The sequence below is a fragment of the Apodemus sylvaticus genome, chromosome 1, assembly GCF_947179515.1.
Source record: "Apodemus sylvaticus chromosome 1, mApoSyl1.1, whole genome shotgun sequence".
NCBI lineage: Eukaryota > Metazoa > Chordata > Mammalia > Rodentia > Muridae > Apodemus > Apodemus sylvaticus.
Genome location: NC_067472.1, coordinates 178,813,030 through 178,836,637, shown reverse-complemented (window position 1 = coordinate 178,836,637; position 23,608 = coordinate 178,813,030). Strand labels below are relative to the sequence as shown.

The window sequence follows — 23,608 nt, the reverse complement described above, 5'->3', positions numbered from 1 at the left end:
CTTGACCCCTGCCCAAAGTCCCTCTAGTCAGGGATATCGTTCTGTGGTTAGGTAGCCAGTGGCTGCTGAATTTCTGGTCATCCTTGGCCTGCCTCTTTCTCTGGGAGCTTATCACGTGGTAGCACAGGGATCTTGCTATATAGTCTGTGCTGTGGAGCTCGTGAGTATTGGTGAAGCCTATATGCTTGTCTTAGTCTGTTTTCTGAGCTGTATCTCAATACCCAAGATTGGTACCTATAAAGAAAATAATTTTAATATGGCTCACGGTTCTGGAAGCAATGTCAGCTGACAGACAGCCTCGGGTGAGACCCTCACTTGACGTTAGAACTTGGTGGGTGACATTGCATGGAAGGAATACAAATGAAAGGGACGTGTACCTTGAGCATAAAAGAGAGGTCCCTTGGCAAGACGGCCAGCTGACCTCACCTTGTGACAGCTCACTGCCTCAGTAGCTGTAGCGGTCTCAGGAGACCTAACTCACTCCCTTGAGGCAGTATTAATTCCTAATCATCTCCCAGAAAGACCCAGACCTTTTAAAAGTCCACGACTAATGTTACACTGGAGACTAAACCTCTTTATGAACCTTAGCGACAGACCAAGGCAACATTCTCCTTTAATGTCATTTACTTATTAGCTCTGCATATTGTGTAAGGATTGCAATTGTGTAGCCCAGACCGGCCTCCTCCATCCTCCTGCCTCAACCTCCCAAGTGCTAGGATGCCACCACATCCAGCTGGGCATAATGTTTTAAAATGCCTTAAATAAATAAGGGATCACAAGGAAAACAAATTACATGGAAATGCAAGCCTTCAGGATGTTAAGTGAATCTGTGATGTGGTCACGTGCACTTTTATTGACACATTAATTAGATAACAGGAGCCTGGAGCAGGTCTAACTGGCACCTTGATTTTGAAGTCTTGACAGATGAGAAAGAGTCCCAGTGGTGCTGTGATGTGAAAGTGCTGGTGAGCTCTGTGGGAGGCAGAGTTCTTGGTGTGGCCGATACTCAGGCTAGTTACATGCACCAATAGTGAATGAAATATAGATTTGAATTATAAGTTAGGAAAAAACCAAAGAAATTATTTTTTCATCCAGAAGATAAGGTGTTAATATTCCATGCATGAGCCTTCTATCAGATACCTGTAGGTAGGCATTGAGGGCAAAGGAGAGGGTGGGTGTGCTGGCTAGTTTTAGGTCAACTTGACTCAAGCTAGAGTCGTTTGGAAGAGGGAACCGCATTAGAAAAAAATGATCTACCAGATTTGTCTGTAGTCAAGCCTGTGGTGCATTTTCTTGACTGATGATTGCTGAGGGAGGGCCCAGCTCACCCTGGATGGTTCCACCCTTGGCTGGTGGTCCTGGTGCTATGAGAAAGCAGGCTGAGCAAGCCAGTAAGCAGCACGCCTCCACGGCCTCTGAATCAGTTCCTGCCTCCAGGTTCCTGCCCTGTTTGCATGCCTGTCCTGACTTCCTAGGTGATGAATAGTGGTGTAGAAGTGTGACCAACTTGCTTTTTGGTCAAGGTCTTTATCACAGTAATAGGAACCCGGAGACAGCAGCATAGGGAGTTTGAGACAAAGGTGGGCTGCAGGAGCTGTGGCATTGACCTCCCTGGGGTCTGGCTCTGTTATTAGTCAGTCTGCTGTTTTCCCTTGGCTGCCTCCTGGGTGTTGGTGGTTGACCTGGGAGGGTCTGTCCTGTGGATGTCTTTAGCCCTAAGCTGGTCCACCAGCCAGTTTGTTCCTCTCAGACACATCTATGTCTTGGCTGCATGCAGTGGATTGTACTTTGTTTGTTCCGGGACTCAGGAATGACATGCTTGTGGATTTGAAATTCCAAGGGTCAATTAACAACCAGCCAACTAACGAACAAACAAACCCTTCACCAGAAACCAGTTGGACAGCCAGGCCTAGAGGGAGTCTGATGGGGAGAATTGCAAGTTCGAGAACTTCATGGCTGACAGAACAAGTTCAAGGCTGGTCTGTCTCAAAATAAAATGTTAAAGAAGGGGGCTGCCTGGGGACATAGCCCAGGGGCGGGGTGCTTGCCCAGGGTGTGCCAGATGCTGAGTTCAGTTCCCAGAATCACAAAAGAAAAAAGCTGAGGATGTTTTATTGCTACTACTTTAGATGAATACACAGAGAGAAACCACTCTCTGCTCTGGCCCTGACTATCCCTTTGAGGGTTTCCTATCTCTCTAATCTTTGACCCTGAGAGTGTCCTGGAGTTCGACTAGAGCATGTGGCCTTGCCTGGTGGTTCAGGCTGAACTGGCTTTCTTTAACCCAGATAAGATAGGTGGGCGGTGGTGTGACCCAGCCCGTGGAGGGGTAAGCAAGTATCCCAGGGCTTGTTCCGAGGAGGCCTCTCAAATACCAACACCCTCAGATGCTCAAGTCCCTTATATAAAACAGGCAGGAGGCCCCAAGTCTGGGTGTCCAAAGGCACTTTAGACCTTTGTGACAGTTTTGGACAAGAGGTCAAGAACCTTCTAGATGGGATGATCACATGCCAGGGACAGGCATCCCTTGTTTAGGTTTAATGAGGGGGTCAGGTAGAGGGGAGCCGTGGGAGGCAAGGAAGCCCAGCCCAGCATTTCAGCAGCGGTGCTGTAGGTGGGGTGACTGGGACTGAGCCCGTCCGTCCATCTCAAGAGTCCTTATGCATTTGCTCATGAATTCCCCCTGTGCTGTGCTGACCCCTTTCCATGGGTGGAACCCAGTGGGTGGGGACGGGGTGGGAGTTCCCTGAGTGTGGGTGCTAGAGGGTGCACTTTCAGTTCCTGTCAGCCAGACCAGCTGGGAGCCATGCTTACAAGCTGTTACTAGGATATTCTACCCTTTCATCCTCGTGACCGAGAACAGCAGATATCAACCCCAGCTCTGTGGAGGCCCCGGCTACTTGTGCCCTCTAACTCCTACTCACTCTCCTGGGAGGAAGGAAGGGCAGGTGTTGGTGGGGAGGAGTGGGCATCTAGACCACCAACATGTGGAGGTGCTCCCCGCTCCTCCACCCTTCCTGCCTCCCAGTTCATGAATGGAGCCGATGTGGCACCTTCAAATCTGCACGGTTGATGTGTGCCCCGCCCCTCCCCCCAAGCACTTGCTTTGTGTTAGGCATTGTGTTAGGCACAGGGCACAGTGACTCAGACAGAGCTAGGTCTAACTCCTGCAGGGCCTGTTTCAGTTAGGGCCCTGGTCGGTGCTAGGAGCTTGCTACAACGATGGTTTTACAGAACTGCAGGGATGTAAAGAGAACCTGAAGGAGGGGAAGTCACGGCTCTGCTCTGAGAGACAGGCACGGGCCGTTTGGTTTTATGGCCTGCCGTGGAAGGAGTCGAGAGAGCTCTATGCTCATGTTTTGCTCCTTCCCCTCCCCCACCTCTCATAGGCTCAGCCTACCTAGTATCCAGAGGCTGCGTGCAGGCTGATGGACCCACAAAGACTCACAGTCTGTTGGTCCATCCAAGGCACTGTGGGTAGGTGGGATCTGGAGAGCAAGTGGGGAGACTGGCCTAGTGCTATGTGGAGTGAGCGGTGGTGGTGGTGGTCGGGTAGAAATGAGTCTAGGAATGCTTACAAGGTGGCATTGGGGCCAAGGTATGTAGGAGGTATGTGTAGGGTGTGGGGGGGGGGTCACTGAGGCCTCTTTGTGGCTCCCCTGCAGTGTGATGGGAGGCTCATTGTGGTCCTTGGTCAGCGCCTACTCTGCTGCCGTAGTTCTGGCTTAAGCCTGGTCTTTCAAACTCTGCCGCTGCCCAGGACAGGAGACTTCAGGAGCTCCCTGTTGCATACCCACCCTTGTCTGCCTTCTAGCTGCTTTGCAGGGTCTGCCTGCCTTCCTTCCAGGGTATCACTGCCAGACATTGATACCAGTTCTGTCTTTGTGTCGCGAGTTACCTGGAGAGACAGCCACAAATTAACTCTGTAGGGTGGGAGGCTCAGACCAAGAAAGCAGTGGAGAGTTTCTTGAAGTTGTTGAGGTAGAGGTGGATCTGGGCCACTTGGGCTACTCCCCCTCAGAGGTGTGCGAGGGTGATGGACCAGAGGTGGAATGAGAAGGCAGGGATGGCTTGAGCACCATCGGAGCATAGCTCCCTCTAGTGGCAGGAGGAGGCAAGGCTCAAGTCTTTGTTGTGCTGTTATATTGGAGGGCCAGGGAGGGCCTCTGCATGTAGAGGGACATCATTGACCTGTGGCAACAGGTGGTACTTAAAGCTAAAGCATTGAGTCCACCAGTGGTAGGAAGAGTATGGACCTAGTCTTGGGGTTCCAGTACAAGGTTGGCTTGGACATGATGGGGAGAACAGAGAGGATGGAGGAGCCATTTCAGGGTGAGTTCAGCAGTATTGTGTCCCAGTGCCATGGCTACAGAAAGGCCTGGTGAGGACTACATCAGGACCCAATGTGGATTTAGGAGCATAGGGTCGTTGTGGTCAGATGTACTGTGTTTGGTTAGGGGAGCGATGTGTAGGCCTCAGGATAAACTGGGGAGCATGTGTTGTCAGGAGTGCCAGAGGCTTGGTTTCTCTTTAGAGTATTAACAGCAAAGTGGAGGAAGAAATGGATTGCTGAGAGAGAGGTCTGAGGAAATAGTTTTCCCTTTTTTAGGGTCCGGTCATTGTATATTTGAATGTTGAAGGTGCCTCAGTAGGGGAGAAACTTGTTGCAGAAGCAGCCTGTGAATGGGTATGGGAGTGGGAAGGCTGTGCGCAGTCTGTGGGTGTGGCGTGGGACCTGGCTTGAGCTAGCTTAGAAATCTAGGGTGGCACATCTCCCAGGGAAGGCAGACCTGGCCCTTCCCAGCTCCTGTAGACTCCCCAGAACACCAGCCTTGCTATCCTTGAAGGTTTCACTCCGTAGTTGCTGGTCACAGGGGCGTGGTGCTGTGGGGCTGCACTGTTTGTGTATACTGAGGGGTTGGGCACTGGCGAGCACGGGAACTCCCAGTACAGGCTGTCAGGCTGGGACCGGATGGGAAAGGGGGCGAGATGGGGAGTGCATGCATGGTACTGGCCAGCGCTGTGTGGGTCAGAGTTCAGCCTTCCCACTTGTTCTTGAAAACCCAAAGCAGATGGCAGGCCCTGGAGGGTGGCACACAAGTGCTCTCTCCCCTGAAGAGGCTTTCCCACATAAGCCTTGTCCGCCTACCAGTTGAGCAGGTACAGTCAACCCTCATACCCAGGTAAGCCAGGCTCCCAGAAGCAGAAGGGTAGACAGTGTGATAGACAAGCCTCTGTAGCCTTGGTTGGCTCAGTGAAGGGTTATCTCTGTGTCCCAACGGGTTAAGTATAGGCTGGCTCATCACAAGTTGACCAGAGTCCCTCTGCAGGCCCAGACCACAGGCCATGGACACATGTGGGAGGTGCTAACCGGCCTGTGCTCATGTCTCTGCAGCCCTTCCTTCTCCCTGGGGAATGAGACCCTGAAGGTGCCCCTGGCACTCTTCGCCCTGAACAGGCAGCGCCTGTGTGAGAGGCTGAGGAAGAATGGAGCTGTGCAGGCCGGCTCAGCTGTCCTGTTGCAGGGCGGGGAAGAGATGCAGCGATACTGCACCGATACCTCCATCGTCTTCCGCCAGGTGAGCCGCACCCCGCTGTCACAGGCCTGCCAGGCATGGGGCTCAGGGCTGGGCAGGGCTTGGTTCCAAAGGCCCCTAGGGGCAGCGTGGGAGCAGGGATCCACATCTGGGGTCGGCACCTCCAGCCTTACCTGTTGGGCAGAGGTATCAGGGTATGGAAAGATGTCCTTGTGGGTGCAAACAGGCTAGACTTCATGGAGGAGTTGGTGTTTGGAGTGAGCCAGGGTGAATCTGGACAAGCAAGAGGACAATGTGCAGAGGAGTGGGTAAAACAGAGGGTGGTCTGGGCCACTGGCTACAGTTTGGGGGGGCAGCAGAAGCTACAGAGGAGGGGTTGAGTTCCTGGGACCAGATGCTGGCAGGGAGGAGAACTGCGAGGGTTGTGTGACCTGCCTATTCAGAGGCCTTAGCCTTCATCTGTTTTGGCCAGTGCTTACCCTTGGCACCCTAACTGGGCCTTGGTCATGCCCCTAGCCCCCGCCCTGAATATGTACTAGAAGCTTCTCTGAGGTTCTAGAACTATGGTATACAGCCCAGACATCCTGTATTTAGCTGAGAATTACTGCAACACAAAGTCCTCAGGAATAACACTTGCCTAGGAAGCAAGGGTGACCCAGAGCTGGGCCTATACTCATTGATCCATCATACCCACTTTACAGAGGAGGAAACTGAGGCCTAGGGGAACCACCTTGCCAAGAGGTAGACCTGGAGTTAGAGCCCTATCTTCTAGCTGGGCCTGGTGAAGGCCTGTAATCCCAGTACTCAAGAGAGGTTTAATTAGTTAGATCACTAGTTCAAAGCCAGCCTGGGAAACTTAGGGCTCAAAACAAAACCTGGGAAACCCTGCCTCAAAACAAAACAAAAACAAATAAAAACAACAACAAAAAATCTTGAGAATGTTGTTCATTGTTGAGACCTTGCTTAGAATCTAGCAGTGAGAGGCTTGGGGTGTGGCTCAGTGGTAGAGCCCCTGCCTAGAATCCCCCAGTGAGGGGCTGGGGGCGTGGCTCATTGGTAGAACCCCTGCCTAGAATCCCCCAGTGAGGAGCTGGGGGCATGGCTCAGTGGTAGAACCCCTGCCTAGAATCCCCCAGTGAGGGGCTGGGGGCATGGCTCAGTGGTAGAGCCCTTGCCTAGAATTCCTCAGGGAGGGGCTGGGGCGTGGCTCAGTGGTAGAGCCCCTGCCTAAAATCCCCAATGAGGGGCTGGGGGCGTGGCTCAGTGGTAGAGCCCCTGCCTAGAATCCCCCAGTGAGGGGCTGGGGGCGTGGCTCAGTGGTAGAGCCCCTGCCTAGAATCCCCCAGTGAGGGGCTGGGGGCATGGCTCAGTGGTAGAGCCCCTGCCTAGAATCCCAGAGTGAGGGGCTGGGGGCGTGGCTCAGTGGTAGAGCCCCTGCCTAGAATTCCTCAGGGAGGGGCTGGGGCGTGGCTCAGTGATAGAGCCCCTGCCTAGAATTCCTCAGGGAGGGGCTGGGGCGTGGCTCAGTGATAGAGCACATGCCAAACACATAGTAGGCTCTAGCTTCAGTGTCCAGTACAGCCATCATAACATACACGTATGCACTCACAAAGTCCAACTCCACAGCTGTGATTATTTTCTCTCTCAGCTTTCAGACCTAGAACTGAGGCAAGAACTTTACTTAGAGCGGGAGGTGGGGCCACAGAGGAATGTGAGGGTCAGGTTGTAAGGGAAGGAAGGGACAAGGTCTGGCTATGATCTGCATGGCCCCGCTGTCCTCATAGCCACAAGCTTGCAATCCCCAACTACCAAGTATCATGGACGTCTCAGGCTTTTTCTGACTAATCTCGAAGCTTCTAGAGCTTTATATATTTGTAGCTTTAAAAAAAAAAAACATCACTTTTCTAAATTTAGCTGTGGGCTCCCCAGTTGATGTCATTCTGGGTTCATCTGAGAAGAGCCCCTCCCCTACTTCCTAGCTTGGTGACCCCAGCTCAGTACTTTGTGCTGAGCATAGGGGCGGGGAGAGGAGGGACGGAACATCCCATTTAGGTAAAGAGATTCTGTGTGGGTTTCTGAATTGAGCTTGTGCTTGGTGCTCTTGGCCTCTGGCTGCCATGGTTCTGGGAGTGACCTGCAGGTGGATGAGGTAGGGACACACAGGAAACCTGAATGGTTAAAAATATAAGACACGGGGTTGGCTGGGGAAATGCCTCAGTGGATAAAAGTGCTTCCTGCGTGGAAAGCCGGACAACCTGAGTTCCATCCCCACGACCCAGAAGGTAGAAGGAAAGAACCAGTTCTTCCAGGTTATCCTCTTAGGTCCACGTGAGTGCTGTGGCACACACACAGACATAAATAGTAATAGATCAGTGTCATTAAGAGAGGGTAGAAGGCGGGGTCAAGAGGGTAGAAGGGGTCCCTGACAAACAGCAGCATGGCAGGGTGGACAGCTGGCGGCTGGACTAGGGATTAGGCTGTGCAGGGCTGAGGCCACTTCCTGAGAGGAGGCCTGAGTGGAGAAGGGAGGCCCCAGTCTCTGCTCTCCTGCCTCCGGTACTTCACGCTTCCACTCTGGTCATTGGATAATGAGGTCCCTCGCTCCCTCCACAGGAGTCCTTCTTTCACTGGGCCTTCGGTGTCATCGAGTCAGGCTGCTATGGTGTCATCGATGTGGACACTGGGAAATCAACCCTGTTCGTGCCCAGACTTCCTGATAGCTACGCCACCTGGATGGGAAAGTAAGGAGTGGTCCCTGCCTTGGTTCCCAGCCTGCTGAGGATGTTGTCGGGCTAGGGATAGGAGAAAGGGCCTTTGCTGGCCAGCTCTGAATCATAGCCCCGGACCTCAGTTGGGAGAGGGTCAGATCCACCTGTAGGTTAGAGGCATGGTTTATTAGAAAGCCCAGATTCCCTGAATACTAAAGGTACCTGTGGCTTTTGGACCAGCCGGTGGTGGCCTGCATGGCCATGCTGGAGGAGTGTGTGTTGTCTGGGCTCCCTTTCTGAGGCTTGTTACTTACATTTAGAGGTGTTTCTAATGCCTCCCTCTAGCCACAGATGCTCTCTGCTTCCCTGGCTTCTCTGTGAGAGATGGTGGAGGATTAAGGCTGTCCATGTGAAGAGTTTGGGACCAGAGGCCGGGCTGTAAGCTCCCTGGGTGAGACCAGCCCACTTCTACTCTCCAAGATACCTGGCAGCGCCCCTGCCTGCTAACAGCACTAAGGCAGATGCGGTGTAACCAGGGATGTTTGAAGTAATCAGAGAATCTTGTCTTCCAGTCTGTCATTTCTGCCTGGAGAGTAATTATTCCAAGCTAATGTGTAAATTGCAGCCTTTGCTACCCGGTGCCCCATCGCGCTCATTACCAGGTGGGCTGCTGAGTCTGTGCCTCTTTTGAGTGACATGGCACCTAGCTGCCACAGGGCCTCTGAGCTCTTTGCAGAGGTCCAGAGCCCCTAAAGGACTGTCCTCCGTATTCCCTCTGCTTCAGGCGCTGTCCCTCCTGCTCCAGGCAGACCGCACAGCATCCATCGCTGCTCCTGGCATCTCACTCTTTGCTGTCTTGGGGGCGAGGGGGGGGTCAGCTCCTCAAATTGGCATCAGTTCTGCTTCTAGGTCACTTGGCAGCGTCCCAGGTTGGCCCTGGGCCATCAGCTTTGCTGTGGAGATGCAGCTGAGGCAGAGTTGGCAGCAGGAGAGACACAAGCTTTGGTTTCCCTGTGAAGCTTTCATGGCTTGACTCTTGGGAGGGACCAAGGCAGGGTGTCTTGCTTAGCTGCCTTTGGGATAGACAGCTGGGCTGCTGGGGAGAGGCCATGCCAGATCCCTCCCTAGCTTGTATTCCATCTGCAGCCAAAACTCTACCACTTCCCTACTTTAAAGAGGAAGCAGGTTCAGTGTGCTAGGGAGTCCTGTTCAGCACTGTGGCCTGTTCTTGTAGGAGCTGTGATTAGAAGTAAGGCTTGCCTGCGGGCTGTCATGGCCTCTACCTGATGGCATGGGGCACCAGTGAGTGAGTCTAACCACTGCTCTAATTCCTTCCTAGGATCCACAGTACCATTACAGTGGTGTGTTGGTGGGTTGGTTACATCCGAGAGGCCAGCACGAGGTGGTGATGTTGCTAGGAATGCAGTAATAATGTCCCCGAATGGCTGACCTAGAAGTCCCTGTGCCATCCCAGGTTGGCAGTGAGCTTGTAATCTTCTATCTGGCTAGAGAGGTAGAATTTCTTTCATTCCTTCTTGACGCTGGTCAGGACCACGACACAGTGTGTTGCTGTGGTTCTTTCTAGTGGGACACTCTCCTCTGGAACGCAGCTGCCCTACCATGTGTGGAGAGCCTCTGCTGGTGCAGCACCAGCCATCAATCAGCGTGAATGAGCCTTCAGATGACTCAGGCTTCTGCCGAGATCATGGGGTCATAGAGGTCAGCGCTGCTGCCTAGGCTCTGCCTCACTTCCTGACCTTGAGAGTCCACACACTAGTGACCTTTCTCATTTTAACCAAGTTTTTGACAGAAGCACCCTAAGGGAGGAAGGATGTATCTTGGTTTAGTGTCTCAGAAGGCATGGCTTATCACGGTAGGAAAGGCTTGACAACAGGAGTGACTCAGGGCCTGTCACCAAAAGTGTGACGTTGTGTCATGGCAGTAGTCAGGAAGCAGAGAATGTGACCACACTGGTGGTCAGGTTATAACCCTCATAGCTTGTCCCAAGTGCCCAGCTAATAAAAGTTCTGCAACCTTCCAGGATAGCTAAATAGAGACTGGATGTTCAGTCACATAAACCTCTGGGAGACAGCTCAGAATTCAAACCATAGCAAGGATAAATAGTCTTTATCTTTTTGTTCCACTCAGTTTGGGGGTTGGGTATTACTCAACTGTAGTCCATAAAATCAGGTTTTCACTGCTATGAAAAAGTACCTGAAAGAAACAAGTTCAAAAGAGGAATGGTTTATTTTGGCTCACGGTTTCAGAGGTTTCACTCGGTGGCTTGCAGATTTCATCACTGTGGATCTGACATAAGGCAGAATACTATGGTAGTGGGAGCATGTCATGCAGTTAACCTCATGGTAGCTAGAAAAGAAGGGGTAGGAGATAGACAGACAGATGGATGGATGGACAAGAGCTCTAAAATACAGTTTTAAGGATATACCTCCCAGTGCCTTACTTAAGTTAGGCTTGGCCTCCTAAAAGCCCACTGAGCTATTAGTCTGTCAGTAGTTACTCTGTAGATGAAGTTAATACCATAATAAGCCTCTCCTGAGCATTGCCTCACGGGGGAGCAAGTTTTCAACTTGCAAGTCTTTGTGGGATCCTTCTTATCATAACATCTAAAAACTTGAACAGCCGTGAGCAAGTGTATGTCTCATCTCCATAAGATGCTTCCAGAATGCCTTCTGAACTCCAAGCTTGTGACCACTGTGGCTGTCTGTGGTGGTTTGAATGAAAATGGCCCTCATAGGCTCTAGAGAGTAGAACTGTGTCCTTGTTGGAGTAGGTGCGACCTTATTGGAGGAAGTGTGTCACTAGGGGGTGGGCTTTGAGGTCTCAGATGCTCAAGCCAGGCCCAGTGCCTCACTCTCTTCTTCTTGTCTGCTGATCTGGCACCATGTCTGCCAGCATGCCACCACGCTTCCTGTCATGATGATAATGGACTAAACCTCTGAACTTTAAGTCACCCCCAATTAAATGTTTTCCTTTATAAGAGTTGCTGTGGTAATGATGTCTCTTCACAGCAATGGAAACCCTAAGACAGAAATTGGTACCTGAGACTGAGGTGTTGGTGTAATGGTCCTGACCACACTTTTTCTGGAGAAATATAGAACACTTTGGGACTTTGGACTAAGAAAGCAATTGGACACTTTAAACAGGGCTTAATGCACCATCCTAGCAGGAGCATGGAAGACAGTGGTGCTGAGGGTGATTTGTACTGTGGGGGCCTGGCTCAAGAGGTTTCAGAGAATATTATTAATATGTGGCCCGGAGATCATTCTTGTGATATTTTGGTGAAGAATGTGGCTGCTTTCTGCCCTTGTCCAAAAACTTTTGACTGATTGGCAGAGGAGATTTCAAAACTGCCTAGTGTTGATTGTGCTGTGTGGTTATGAGTGGCCAGGCTCATGGAGATCTATAATGGTAAGGAACAGACTGAGCAAGGAAAAATTCAGAATGTATAGTTGGTAGAGAAAGGGGGCACCAGGAGGAGGTGTAAACAGGTTAAAAGAAAGCCTGATGCCAAGTGGAATATGGTGACGTCAGAGCGAGACCCAACCCAGCTGAGCTTCCAGCCCGTGCAAAGGAATTAAAAGCTTGGTAGCAAATGCCTTTAATCCCAGCATCCTGGATGCAGTTGGATCTTGAGTCTGAGGCTAGCCTGGTCTACAGAGAGAGCTGCAGGACAGCCATGCATAGGCAGTCAAGAATCCAAGAAAAACACCTGGTGAAAGTGTATTTGAATGAGGGAGCAATGTTCCAGCCCTAGCGAGCTGAAGAACTTGGCAACTTCAACCACATAGTTCTGGCTTTAGAGTCAAGACTAGAAGACAGGGGTTTATGGCATCTCCCCCATGACAAAGGAAAGATGCTGAGGCCAGGCCTGTGGCAGGATGTCCCAGCATGGAGGCCCAGAGAGGTCACTGCATGAGGCTGTGAAGGTGAAGCCTTGGAGACCCCAGGGTGTTGGAGATGCCGGAGCTGAGGGATACCTGCCAAGGAGAGCTGCTAACTGGGAGCGGAATCAGCCTGAGAGAGAGAGAGAGAGAGAGAGAAGTGTGCTGCAGTCAACAAAGCCGAAAGGAGTTGGAGCTCTGAAGGGTGTTTTGATATCAGGCATGGAGAGGCAGAGTTTGGAGTTTGCCCAGCTGGTTTTCAGTTTCGCTTTGGTCCACTATTTTCCCACCATGCCCCCTTCCCTCCCTTTTGGAATGGTAATGTATATCCTGCGCATGTTGGAAGTATGTGATCTTCTTTTTCATTTGATTTTACAGGGGGTTACAATTAGGAGATTGCCATGGGTCTCAGAAGAGTCTTTGAAGTTTAGACTTTATTCAGTGTGGAGACCGTGATAGACTATGGATGCAGACTTTTGATGTTGGACTGAATGCATTTTGTATTATGATATGACTATATAATGATATGGCCTATGGGGATCAGGGAGTGGAACACGGTGGTTTGAATAAAAATGGCCTCCGTAGGCACACAGGGAGTGGCACTATTAGGTGTGACTGTGTTGGAGGAAGAGTGTCACTGGGGATGGGCTTTAAGGTCTCAGGTGGTCAGGCCAGACCCACCGTTGAGCTCTCTTCCTGCTGCCTGCCAGTCCAGCACCATGTCTGCCTGCATGCTGCCATGCTTCCCGACCTGATGATAATGGACCAAACCTCTGAAACTGTAAACCAGCCCCAATGAAATGCTTTCCTTTACAAGAGTGGCTGTGGCCATGGTGTCTCTTCACAGCAATAGAAACCCTCCCTAAGACACTGGTCTTTCAGCCTGCCCTTGGCCCTACCTCCTCGCTCAAACAGAACTTGCTGAGATGAGAGAGAGCTCAGAAGCTGGCAGATACTTTCAACTGTGAGCTGTAGGGATGGGCAGTGGAGGTCCAGTTCCAGGTCAGCTGGCCCCACCTGGTGTGTGCGCTTTCTCTCTCTCTTTATCTTGAGATAAAATGACACTTTGTAGCCTAGGCTGGCCTCAGACTCACATCCACCTGTCTCCTCCCCACATGCTGGGATTATAGGTGACCATTACCATGGCCCACCAAAAGAATTATGGGGGTAATTGCACGCATGCAGGTGTGTGTGTGAGTGTGTGTGTGTGTGTGTGTGTGTGTGTGTGTGTGTGTGTTTTGCTGGGGCTGCCTAACCTAAGCAAGCACTCTACCACTGAGCTGCTCACCTAGATATTTCCTTATGAAGAATTGGCTCTGGCAAGAAAGGTCTGATGCTGCCTGGGAGTTGGCGGCAGGCATCTGCAGCTGGGGCATTGGAAGGCTCTACCCCAGTTACTGAACCCGTGTAAACTCCGAATGTCTCCTACAGTTACATCCTGGGAATTAATTGCCCTTGACTGAAGGGCTTAAAGCCCAGGACCATGATTGGTCAGGTGTCAGCTGTTAGCAGTCTGCTTTCCTCGTGCACACAGAGTCTTCAAGAATACGGGAACTCTGTAGCTGAGTCTGAGACTATTAAGGCGCTGCTTTGCTGAGGCAGCTCATTGTCTGGTGCACAGTAGATCCTCGAGTGACCTTGAGGGTAGATTCATGTCTGCAGGGTTGGTTCCCCTGGTGTATGAGGCTATGTGAGCTGTGCAAGCCAGGCCCAGCAGCTGTGGTCCCAAGGGAGACTGACACCATGGCTGAGACAGTTCCCCAGCAGACCTTTCCCTTCTGTGCTCTGGGCTGACTCACTTGTCTCTCTGTATTGAGTGTTTGGGAGGGAAGGCCTGGTTGTAACAGGCAGGTGACAAAGGGGCCAGTTGTCTGGGCTCGAGCTGGGAAGCAGCCAGATCTGATGTGCACGGCTGCTTCCAGACTCTGTGGTAATCAATAGGGCACCGGGAGCAAGGCTGATGGGATTACCTGGCCTTTGCAATCAAAACCCACCAGACTGAACATTTGACCTCAAGCTCCTCAGCTTCCTTTGGAGTCTCTATCTGATGGCTTTTGAAAATCCATCTGGCAGGTTCTACAATCCAAAGTCACTCAGGAAACCTGAGGTCCGCTGTAGGATCCACAGCTTCCGTGGGTACAGCCTTGCTGTCAGGGTTGCAGATGCTGGGGGAGGAGCTGGAAGTCTGAGGCTGGCCTGTGCCTTACCCTGCACCCTTACTGAAGCAGGAGGGTGACAGGCAGGGGCTGATATGTTTGGAGTCTATCCAAAAGAAGATTATCCGACAGTGGCTCTGGCTTGAGCATTTGGAAGTTTCTCTGTGACACACCACACCAAGTAGCTTCAGGAGCGTGGAGAGTGAGCAGCTTGGGGTATGGATAGGGAATCCTCTACATTCCTTCCTGTCCCTACCAAACTGAAAAGTAAGATCCTGTGCCTGGCCTAGGTTTGCTGGGAGGTGGTGATTGGCCTCTTTAGGACCTGTCTGGCCTTAGGCTACCCAGGAATGTGTCTCGTGGAAGAGTGTGCATGGGGTGGCTTTTGTTCTTTGAGACAGGGTCTTGCAAGGTAGCTCAGGGTGACCTTGAATTCAGGATCCTTCTATCTCAGCTTCCTGAATACTGGAGCCTGGCATGTGCTATCGCACTTGGTTATATGTGGGCATGAGATCTGGTGTGTGGGACTCTTTTATGGCTCTGCCCCTCCCCACCTTGAGTCACAGGAGGGAGGGCTTCCTGAGTACTTCCCTCTGGGGCAGTACTCTGGCTCAGGCTGGTGTCAGGAGGAAGGATGGCCTCTTTGAGGGAATCTTGAGGAGGGCCAATGGGTTCTTTTTGACTCCTCCTGAGCACCCGCACCTGACTCTTAGCACCAAGCTTTCATGGGTGCATGGGCTGGTTTGTCCCAATCACTGAGCCTTGCAGTGTGGCCTTCCTCTGCCTGGCTGCTCTGGATCGGGATAATCTCAGAGGCTGCGCTGTGGCTGCCCCAGCTCACACGTAGGAGCAGTCTTCAGGCTCAGACACTGCTCTGATTTGCAGAGGGCTACTTCCCTCTCTGACAACTTAATGACATCTTGACACGGCTGCTGACTTCTGCTCTGCACGTACCGTGTTGTGCCAATAGTGGAATAAAAGGCAGCGGCGTTTTGTGGAGCTGGAGGCAGGTGCCCACCCGGTGCCGGAAACGGATGGTGTTTGCTGTCATTTGGCCTTTTTACTTATTCATTAACCGCATGCAGGTGCTCAGCTAGCCACTAAGACCTGCCCTTTAAAATTCCATTTTCTGGAGGGTTCCGTCATGTCTGCATCATGTGCATTCATTTAACGGCTCCTTCTCACTGAAGGACTCACACAGGGCTTTGGGGCCCATGGTACTGTGACCAAGCATCCTGTCTCTCTTCTGCCAGAACTGCACTTGGTACTGGTATGAGTATCCGAGGGAGCTCAGCTCCTCTCCTGATTTGTCCCTTCAGTCTGGTTCTCCTCACCACAGGTCAGCTAGGTGTAGATCCTCCTCAAGGCCACTTTGTGCCCTATCAGAATCCCTTCAGTGCATTCAGAGATTCCTCGTGACCCTCCCCGCCAGTAGGCATGTCGCCCCTTTTCCCATGAGCTCCACCAAGTTGTGGCTGCCAAGGTCTCCATGGCTGGTTTGATCATGCAGCCTGGCACACATGTCCCTCCAGGTAACGTCTAAATGATTTTTATTGTAATTAACTCACAAACACGAAAAAAGCAAGCACTATTCAAACTTAATTATCTCTGTCCTTTCTAAGAATGTAATGTGCAGAGTACTAGACAAATGCCCACAGCTCTTCATATTTTATATGTTGGTGGTTATTCCTGACAATGCAACAACGCACGGGAAGTGCAGGAAGACCCAGTTCGCACTCAGCCTAGACTGTGGCATCCGCCTCTGTAAAGAGAGCAAGGACTGGGCAAAGGGTACTTGGGGCGCCTTTCCTTGTGCCCACTTCTTCCTGTTGGGGCTCTTCTGGGGGTCAGCCTTCCTTTGCTCCACCTTGCCATCCACAGACAGTTTGAATGACGTTGTCCCGCATAAGGTTATGTATTGAATGCTCAGTTTTCCTACCTGATGCTGCTGTTAGGAAGGAAGGCTCTGGAGGAAATAGGTCACTGGGATGTGTTCTCGGGGTGCCATCTTGTCTCAGGCCCCTCCGTCTCTGTTGTCCCCTGCCCATCCACTGCAAACGGAACAGCCTTGGCTGTACATGCCCTCCCACAGTGCCCTGCCTCCCCATTCACTCAGGATCAGTGGAGCCAAGCAACCCCACACTGAGCCTCTGAAACCAAGAACCCAGACCAAAATAAATAGCTCTTTTCTCAGGTTGCTCTGCAAAGCATTTCATCACAGAGATGTAGAAGCGAGTTGTGTAAGCACCTCGTGGGAGTTTGGAGGTGAGCATGCAGGGGGGACACCCAGTGTTCACAGCCCATTGCTGTCACCTCCTCTTTGCTGCTGCTTCCCCTGGCTTCATGGGATCAAGCTCTTGACCCGGGGCTTACAGCTTTGAGACCTCACCAGGCCTCTCTGGTCTGGCAAGTCTCTGAGGAACCCTAACTTGTAAGACTTCAGAAGAGAAGGACAGGGAGATGTTTCCTGGCAGTTTCCTTCTAAAGGACACTTTTGTTTTGGAAAGAGGTTTCAGATGCCCTATGGTAGGGGATATGAGAAAGTTAGGGCCCCCACTTTAGTGGCGGGCCTGACATCCTGCGCAGAGCCCTGGAGGCTGAATCGGATCTTTGTGCTTCTGAATATGTAGGGAGTTTGCTTTTTATGCCTGTCATAACTGGTGTTGACAAAGTGACTGGGGCTGGAGGTAGGGGGGCTGTGCTGGCACCGTTGGCACAGCTGGACAGGAAGTGATGAAGGTAGTCTAGCAGCTGCCTTGCTGGTGGTCCTGCCCCTGGCTTTCCCAGTTAGGATCCAGGTGAAGTGACAGCTCCTGCCTTAGCTCTTGAGACCTTTTGTTAAGAGGTGTCAGATCTTGGCCAGTTAACTTTTGAGCCCCGTCTCATGGCAGAAGCTAATGTGACTGAACTGTGCAAATTTAATTAATGGCAAGGGTTTGATGCCCAGTGAGTTTTTCAGAGGCCAAAGAAGAGGGAAAAAGAAAGGTAGGGTATTCCATGAGACTACAGTGAGATCAGAGTTTCTCAGCCTGAAGTGGGTTTTCTGCCTGGGCCATGACACTTACATGCATGCACACACACACACACACACACACACACACACACACGCATGCACGCATGTGCGCGCGCGCACACACACACACACATGTACACACGTATGCATGTGTGTGTGCGCTGCTGGTTCCACTACCCTTTCCTGTCCTCTGGTCCTATAATCTGAACCTTTGATAACAAGTTTTACTTGTTTGGGTGGAAAGAGATTGATTTATAGACTCCTAGTCCCCAAAAAGTGCTGTGCTATGGGACATAGGCCATGGAACTCAGAGTGCCCATGAACTCCCAGGAATACTGCCTCCATCCACACATCCCTTATGGCCCTGGTAAGTGTAGAGGCCATCTGTTGTGCTGTAATGACTTGTTGGATGGGGCACCTTCTGTGAGACAACAGTAGGATGGCAAGGGGTGGGTGTGTCCCCTTAGCAACCAGGTGTGCAGTGGTGCAGGTGGCATACACGCACGTCACTGGAGGTGGCGCTTGGCTGGTGACATCACCTCCCCCCTATGTAGTGACTGTTCTTCCATAGGGGAGCCCACTGCCCCCAACAGCATTGACTTATCCGGGTAGTGCTGCAGCCTGCTGAATCCAGGGATAGCACCAAGAGCCGGGCGAGGGCTGTCTCACCTCATCTACTTCTGCTTTCTCCTCGGCTAATTGTTTAAAGTTTGATGACTCAGCTTAGAGTCTTCTTATCACACTGAAAAACACTGATACTGACTTATTGAAAGCGTTCATGTATTGTATTCACCTTCCTTTCAAGAGGTCCAGCTGGGATGTCACTTATTCCGTGCCCCTAAAGGCGAGGCGGACTGGCTGGCTGGCAGCCTAGAGGGTCAGCGATACGGAGGGAAAGAGTGGGAGCAGGGACCATTTCCTCCCACTGCTTGCTGCAGGCAGCCAGGGGTAGAGTGGACTGAATCAGAGGTCCCCGGGCAGCAGAGGCGGTTCAGCGGCACGACATCATCAACTTTACCATCATCAACTGCTGGCTGTACCTGCTTGGTGCTGCATCTCCATACTACGGCAGGGCTGGCAGGAGGTGACCAGGCTGGGGCATCGCCAGGCCCTGACCGTGGTTTCATTGTGCTTTTCAGGATCCATTCCAAGGAGCATTTCAAGGAGAAGTACGCTGTGGATGATGTCCAGTACACGGATGAGGTGCGTAGCTGACCCCTGAGATTCCTGTGAAAGGATGTCTCAGAGAGGCAGCCTGCCTGTCAATGGGACGCCACTCTAATCAAAACTGCCAGTGGGCTCAGCCTGGGCCTTTGTGTGTTGAGGGGTGTTTGTAAGAGCCCCGGGTTGTGAATGATGGCCAGTGAATGTATAGGAATTGGGGAGTACCTTGACTTAAATCTAACTTCGAGCCTGTCACCCAGCCAGTGTTGGGTAGTGTGGGTAAATATTGACATATTGCCCTGAGGCTGTGAATCTGACCCTCGTGCAGGCAGATAAAAGGAGCTCTTTCAACTTCCACTGCTGACCGCGGCTAAGGCAGAGATGGGAGCACAGCTCGGAGCTCCAAGGTCCGAGTGAGCAAGGTCCTCTGATACTGTGGCCACTGCCTAGCACACAGGAGGCCACTGTTCCACCCCCTGGATGCTGTCACCGCTCCATGTTCTAATCTTTTGATAAACTCTCCAAGTGGGGTCTGGATAGAAGCAGCATCTGCCACTGGCCGTCCAGCCTGGACCTGGCTGGTTCATGGGGACAGGGCGCGTGGCGGCACCGCCCTAGACAGTGCTCGAAAGCACACGCGAGCTATGAGCTGGGGCTGCCAAGCTTTGGAAGCTGCTTCGATGCCTGTCAGTGGATGAATGGAGAGGAGGAATGTGCTGGATGTCTACAGCACCGTTATTCATTCACGAAGTCATTTTCAGGAGGATGGATGGCACTGGGATCTTCATGTGACTGGAAAGCAGCCAGATGCCCTGAGTTTGCCCTCATATGTAGTCTAGATAAACCTGCCCGTCTGCCCGTCTGCCTGTGTGTGTGGGGTGGGGGGATGGGGGGAAGCAGAGGCACTGTTTGGGAAGGGGGATGGGGAGGATGGAGACAAGAAAGGAGAATGGAGAATAGGATCCCAGGCCTGTAAGGTCACACGTGAATACCTCCTACTGAAGCACAGTCTTGTGCTGTGAATGTACACTAATAATTTCTTTGGTGAGACCTTGATGAGGGAGAAGAGGCAGCGGCAGGAGAGGGACCTTTGAGGCCCAGGACTGGGGTTGCAGGGTAGAGGTGGGTCCTAAGATCTAACCAGCGGAGATCAAGCAGAAACCTGTCCCTCTGGGCAGGACACAGCTATGTTGGGGTAACAGTACCAGGTAAAGAAGCAGGTTTTGAGGGACCCTGGCCAAATGCATTGCACCGTGAGGAGCCTGCCTGTCTCTGCTTAGCATTTTGAGCCTGGTCCACTGGCTCTGGGATAGACAACTCTCCATGACCTTGGGCAGCCCAGCTTCAGTTTCATCCTGTCCATGGGCAGCATGGTCCCGCCTTGAGTTCTGTAGCCCTGGAGTGCTACAGCCCCCACCCCACCCCACCCCTGCCCCCATCCACCAAGGCCTTGCACTGGCCCACACTAGTCTCTTGGGATAGCTTGTGAACACAGACCTGCTTCTGCTCTGCACCTCTTGTTGTCCCATCTCCATCTTGACAACCTGATTGTTTGCCTTGCCATGTCTCTCCTGCATTCTCCATCCTACTCCCAGGGATGTACAGGCTCTCAGAGGTGTTTAGATCCAGGGCTCCACCCAGCAGCCCAGGGTGTGGGCCAGCACAGGAAGTGAATTCGTGGATGAAGTCAGTGAAGCAAAGTAGAACCCTGTCAGGGTCCCAGGAGAACCTCAGTGAAGGCAAACACTCACATACCGGGACCTGAGTTTGTGTCTTCTGTACCTTCTGCCCTGATGGACAGTAGGGAGAGAGTGGATTATTGTTTATTCTGAAAGTTTTAAAATAATTATTAGTGTGTGCATTTAAAAGATCATTTATAAGTACGTATACATGTCTGCGTATATGTCCATGTGCATACAGTACCATGGAGGCCAGAAGAGGGTATCAGATTTCCAGGGGTCATGATTTACAGGGGGTTGTGAGCCTCCCAGTGTGGGTACTGGGAACTGTACTCTGGTCCTCTGAAAGAGCAGCAAGTGTACTTAACTACAGAACCATCTTTCCTGCCTTGTAGTATATGTACATTGTAGAGCAGAATGGATTTATTGTTACATTTTATGTATGTACACTGTACACTTCGGTCGGAAGTCCATGTTTGTCCTGCCCAATGCTGACCCGCTTCTCCTCATGTAGTTGCCTTTCTACTTTCTATTCATTTCTTCCTACAACTGTAGATTCTGCGAGTGAGAACAAACCTACCATGTTTGTCCTTCTGAATCTGGCTTAGCCCAGATGGCCTCTGCTGGAGATGACACACTCTCATTTCTTGTGTGGCCAGATAACACCCCATTGTGTGCATGCACCACACCTTCATTCTCCATTTGTCTATTGATGGGCACTAGGCCGATCGCACACGCTGGTGTAAATTGTACTACAGTAAATGTGGGGCTGGTATGAACTGTACCACAGTAAATGTGGGACTGGTGTGAATTGTACTACAGTAAATGTGGGGCTGGTGTGAATTGTGCTACAGTGAATGTGGGACTGGTGTGAATTGTGCTACAGTAAATGTGGGGCTGGTATGAATTGTGCTACAGTAAATGTGGGGCTGGTATGAATTGTGCTACAGTAAATGTGGGTATCCGAGCATCTCTGCAGTAAGCTGCTTCTGCTTCTTTTGGCTGTATACCTAGGACTGGTGTAGCGGGCGCATACGTAATTTTGTGAAGACCTTCATACTGATTTCCATGTCGAATGCACTCATTTAAAGTCCTACTTGTAGTGTATAGGGCTCCTTTTCCCATACATGGAGAAGCAGCTTTTGATGGATCCTTAAGTCATGTGGATCACTTGGCTTCCAGTTTTTTAGAGACTGAATGTTTGTTTATGTGCTCCTAATGAGGCTGTTTGCTACATTGTATCTCTAAGCATTAGAGGAGAGCTGTTCCTCACCCTGACTTTGGTCCTGATGCTGTCCTTTGGCGGGCATATCTCCACTACCCTCGCATCTCAATGTCATTACTCTTTTGGGCTCTGACCTTGGGCTCTCCCACCATCGAAGCTGGAGAGAGAGCGAGGCTAGGCTGGGCTCTGTGGCAGGGTTGTGAGATTCCTGCATTCGGCTGGGCTTCCCCTTCTGCTGAGTAAGATCCCTCTCTGGGCTGCAGCCTCAAGAATTGTCATAACGGGAGGGAGGGGAGAACTCAGCTCCCGTTCACTCTGTGACTTCTCGGGAAAGGAAGGAGCCCTCCAGATGCAGGGCAGTAGAGGAAGAGGAAGTATCCAGGCAGGAAGGCCTTAGTGAAGGCGTAGACAGGCCAGCTTGCTCTTAGTCTCTGAAGGCAGGATGTTAAATGGAGGCATCAGTAGAGGTCAAAGGGCAGAGCCTCTTTGGGGTTCTGGAGTAGGGTTCTCTAGGAGCAATATAATCATTGACATCATTGATCAGATCTGTTGATCAGCATGCCTGCTGGTCAATTTTTTTATTTCTCTGAGGAAGAGAGAACTGAGGGCCTTGGACGCGCCAGGCGGTACCACAGACCCACACCTCAGCTTTAATTGCTGTTCTGGGTAGGACAGGTGCTTCACACTGGGGCTGGCTGCTTGTCACCCCTGCCACCCTGTCCCACAGTGAACCACAGATCCAACCCTGTTTATAGACAAGGAAGGCAAGACTGAGAGGCAGAAGGCCTCATCCATGGCCCCACAGCTGGGGTGTGGCAGCATTGTGGTGACTCAAAGACTTCCAGAGGCTGCCTCCAGCTCTACACTTGTCTGTCCGTGTGAAAGGCCGACTTGCAGGAGGCTTGCTTGTGCAGAGGGGACCCAGACTTCCAAGTCCCTGCGATTTCCTGAAGCTGGGAATGAGTCCCACCAAAAGGAGCAAACTGCCGCTTTGAGTCCCATGCGCTGGAAGCATTTTCTCTGATGTGGGCAGCACCCAGGGCCCAGGCATAGTCTGTCATGGATGGTGACGGGAAGCTCCTTCGCAGGTATTCCCAGGCCAGTTCTGTAGTGCTCAGCCTTCTCCATCCTTGTCCATCTTTATAAACCAGACAGCCAGCTGTAGGTGCACGTTCCCTCTGAAGGAGGGTGGGAGTGGCCTGGGCCATCCCTTAATGTCTTATATGCACATATATGTAAAATGCATGTATATAAATGTATGTATATATAAAATGCATGTATCAGAGGATGGCATGCAGGAAGCCCAGAGTTCAATGCCCAGAACAAATTAATGAAACATAGTGGTGCATGCCTGTGATCCTAGCCTGCAGGAGGTAGAAGCAGGAGGCTCAGAAGATCAAGATCATCCTCGGCTAGTTAATGCATTCGAAGGCCTGGGCTACATGAGACAGACCTGGCTCCCCCCTCCTCCTCCTTACAGAAGATCCAGAGCTTAATTACTGGGAAGGGGTCACTCAGGGGACCCCTGGGCGGGGGGGCTCCACCACACCGCTGTGTACACTTGGTGTAGAAGCTCGTGTCTGACTAACTGGGAGCTGGCAGGGTGGAGGATGAGTTTTGTTGCTTTGTGGCAGATGTGTGAAGGTCGCAGGGTCAGTTAGGCAGGCAGGATGTAAGAGAAACAGCCACAGCTGCCCAGGGATAGATGCTGCCTGCTTCTTAGCCTTAGTGGGGGAGGGGGACTTCAGGAAAAGGGGTCTATGATGGGACCTTGCTCTGAAGAGGCTGCATGCTCTGACTGCTCAAGCATAGTCAGACAGCCATATTGTTGGTGCTATTTTGATTTTAAAAGCAGATTCAAAAATTTAAGGGCATTTCAGGCCACTGGTGTGCGCTGGTGTTTTGGGAGCCTGCCATGAGTAATGGCTTGTTTTCAAGAGTTTCAATGCTGGTAGGGCAGAGCCCTGCACACTGGGGCCACATGGGCTTTGCTCAGCAACACAGTTGAAGCGTGCCTAATTCCTTTGTTAAGAGTGACTCACTGGCTTGGTCGGAGTCCTGGTTAGGAGCCTGTGTAAAGTTCCCTTGGGCAGCTTCCCGATTGTCCCCAGGGCAGGATCTGGGCTCCCAGGGCTCTGATAATTCTTTTGGTGCCTGTCCACCTAGTCCAGGCTGCCTGGGAGATGGATGCAGGCTATGACCTGCAGCAAGACAGGAACATTTA

The 23,608-nt window shown here is 51.6% G+C and overlaps 1 protein-coding gene across 1 annotated transcript in view; it reads left to right on the top strand.

Annotated features, from left to right (window-relative positions):
* Positions 1-23,608, top strand: part of Pepd (peptidase D) — a 137,352-nt gene that overhangs the window by 3,572 nt on the left and 110,172 nt on the right. Inside the window, exons 2-4 of the mRNA XM_052165583.1 lie at positions 5,396-5,579; positions 8,151-8,278; positions 18,456-18,519. Coding sequence (XP_052021543.1) covers positions 5,396-5,579; positions 8,151-8,278; positions 18,456-18,519 — 376 coding nt within the window. The remainder of the gene's footprint in view (positions 1-5,395; positions 5,580-8,150; positions 8,279-18,455; positions 18,520-23,608) is intronic.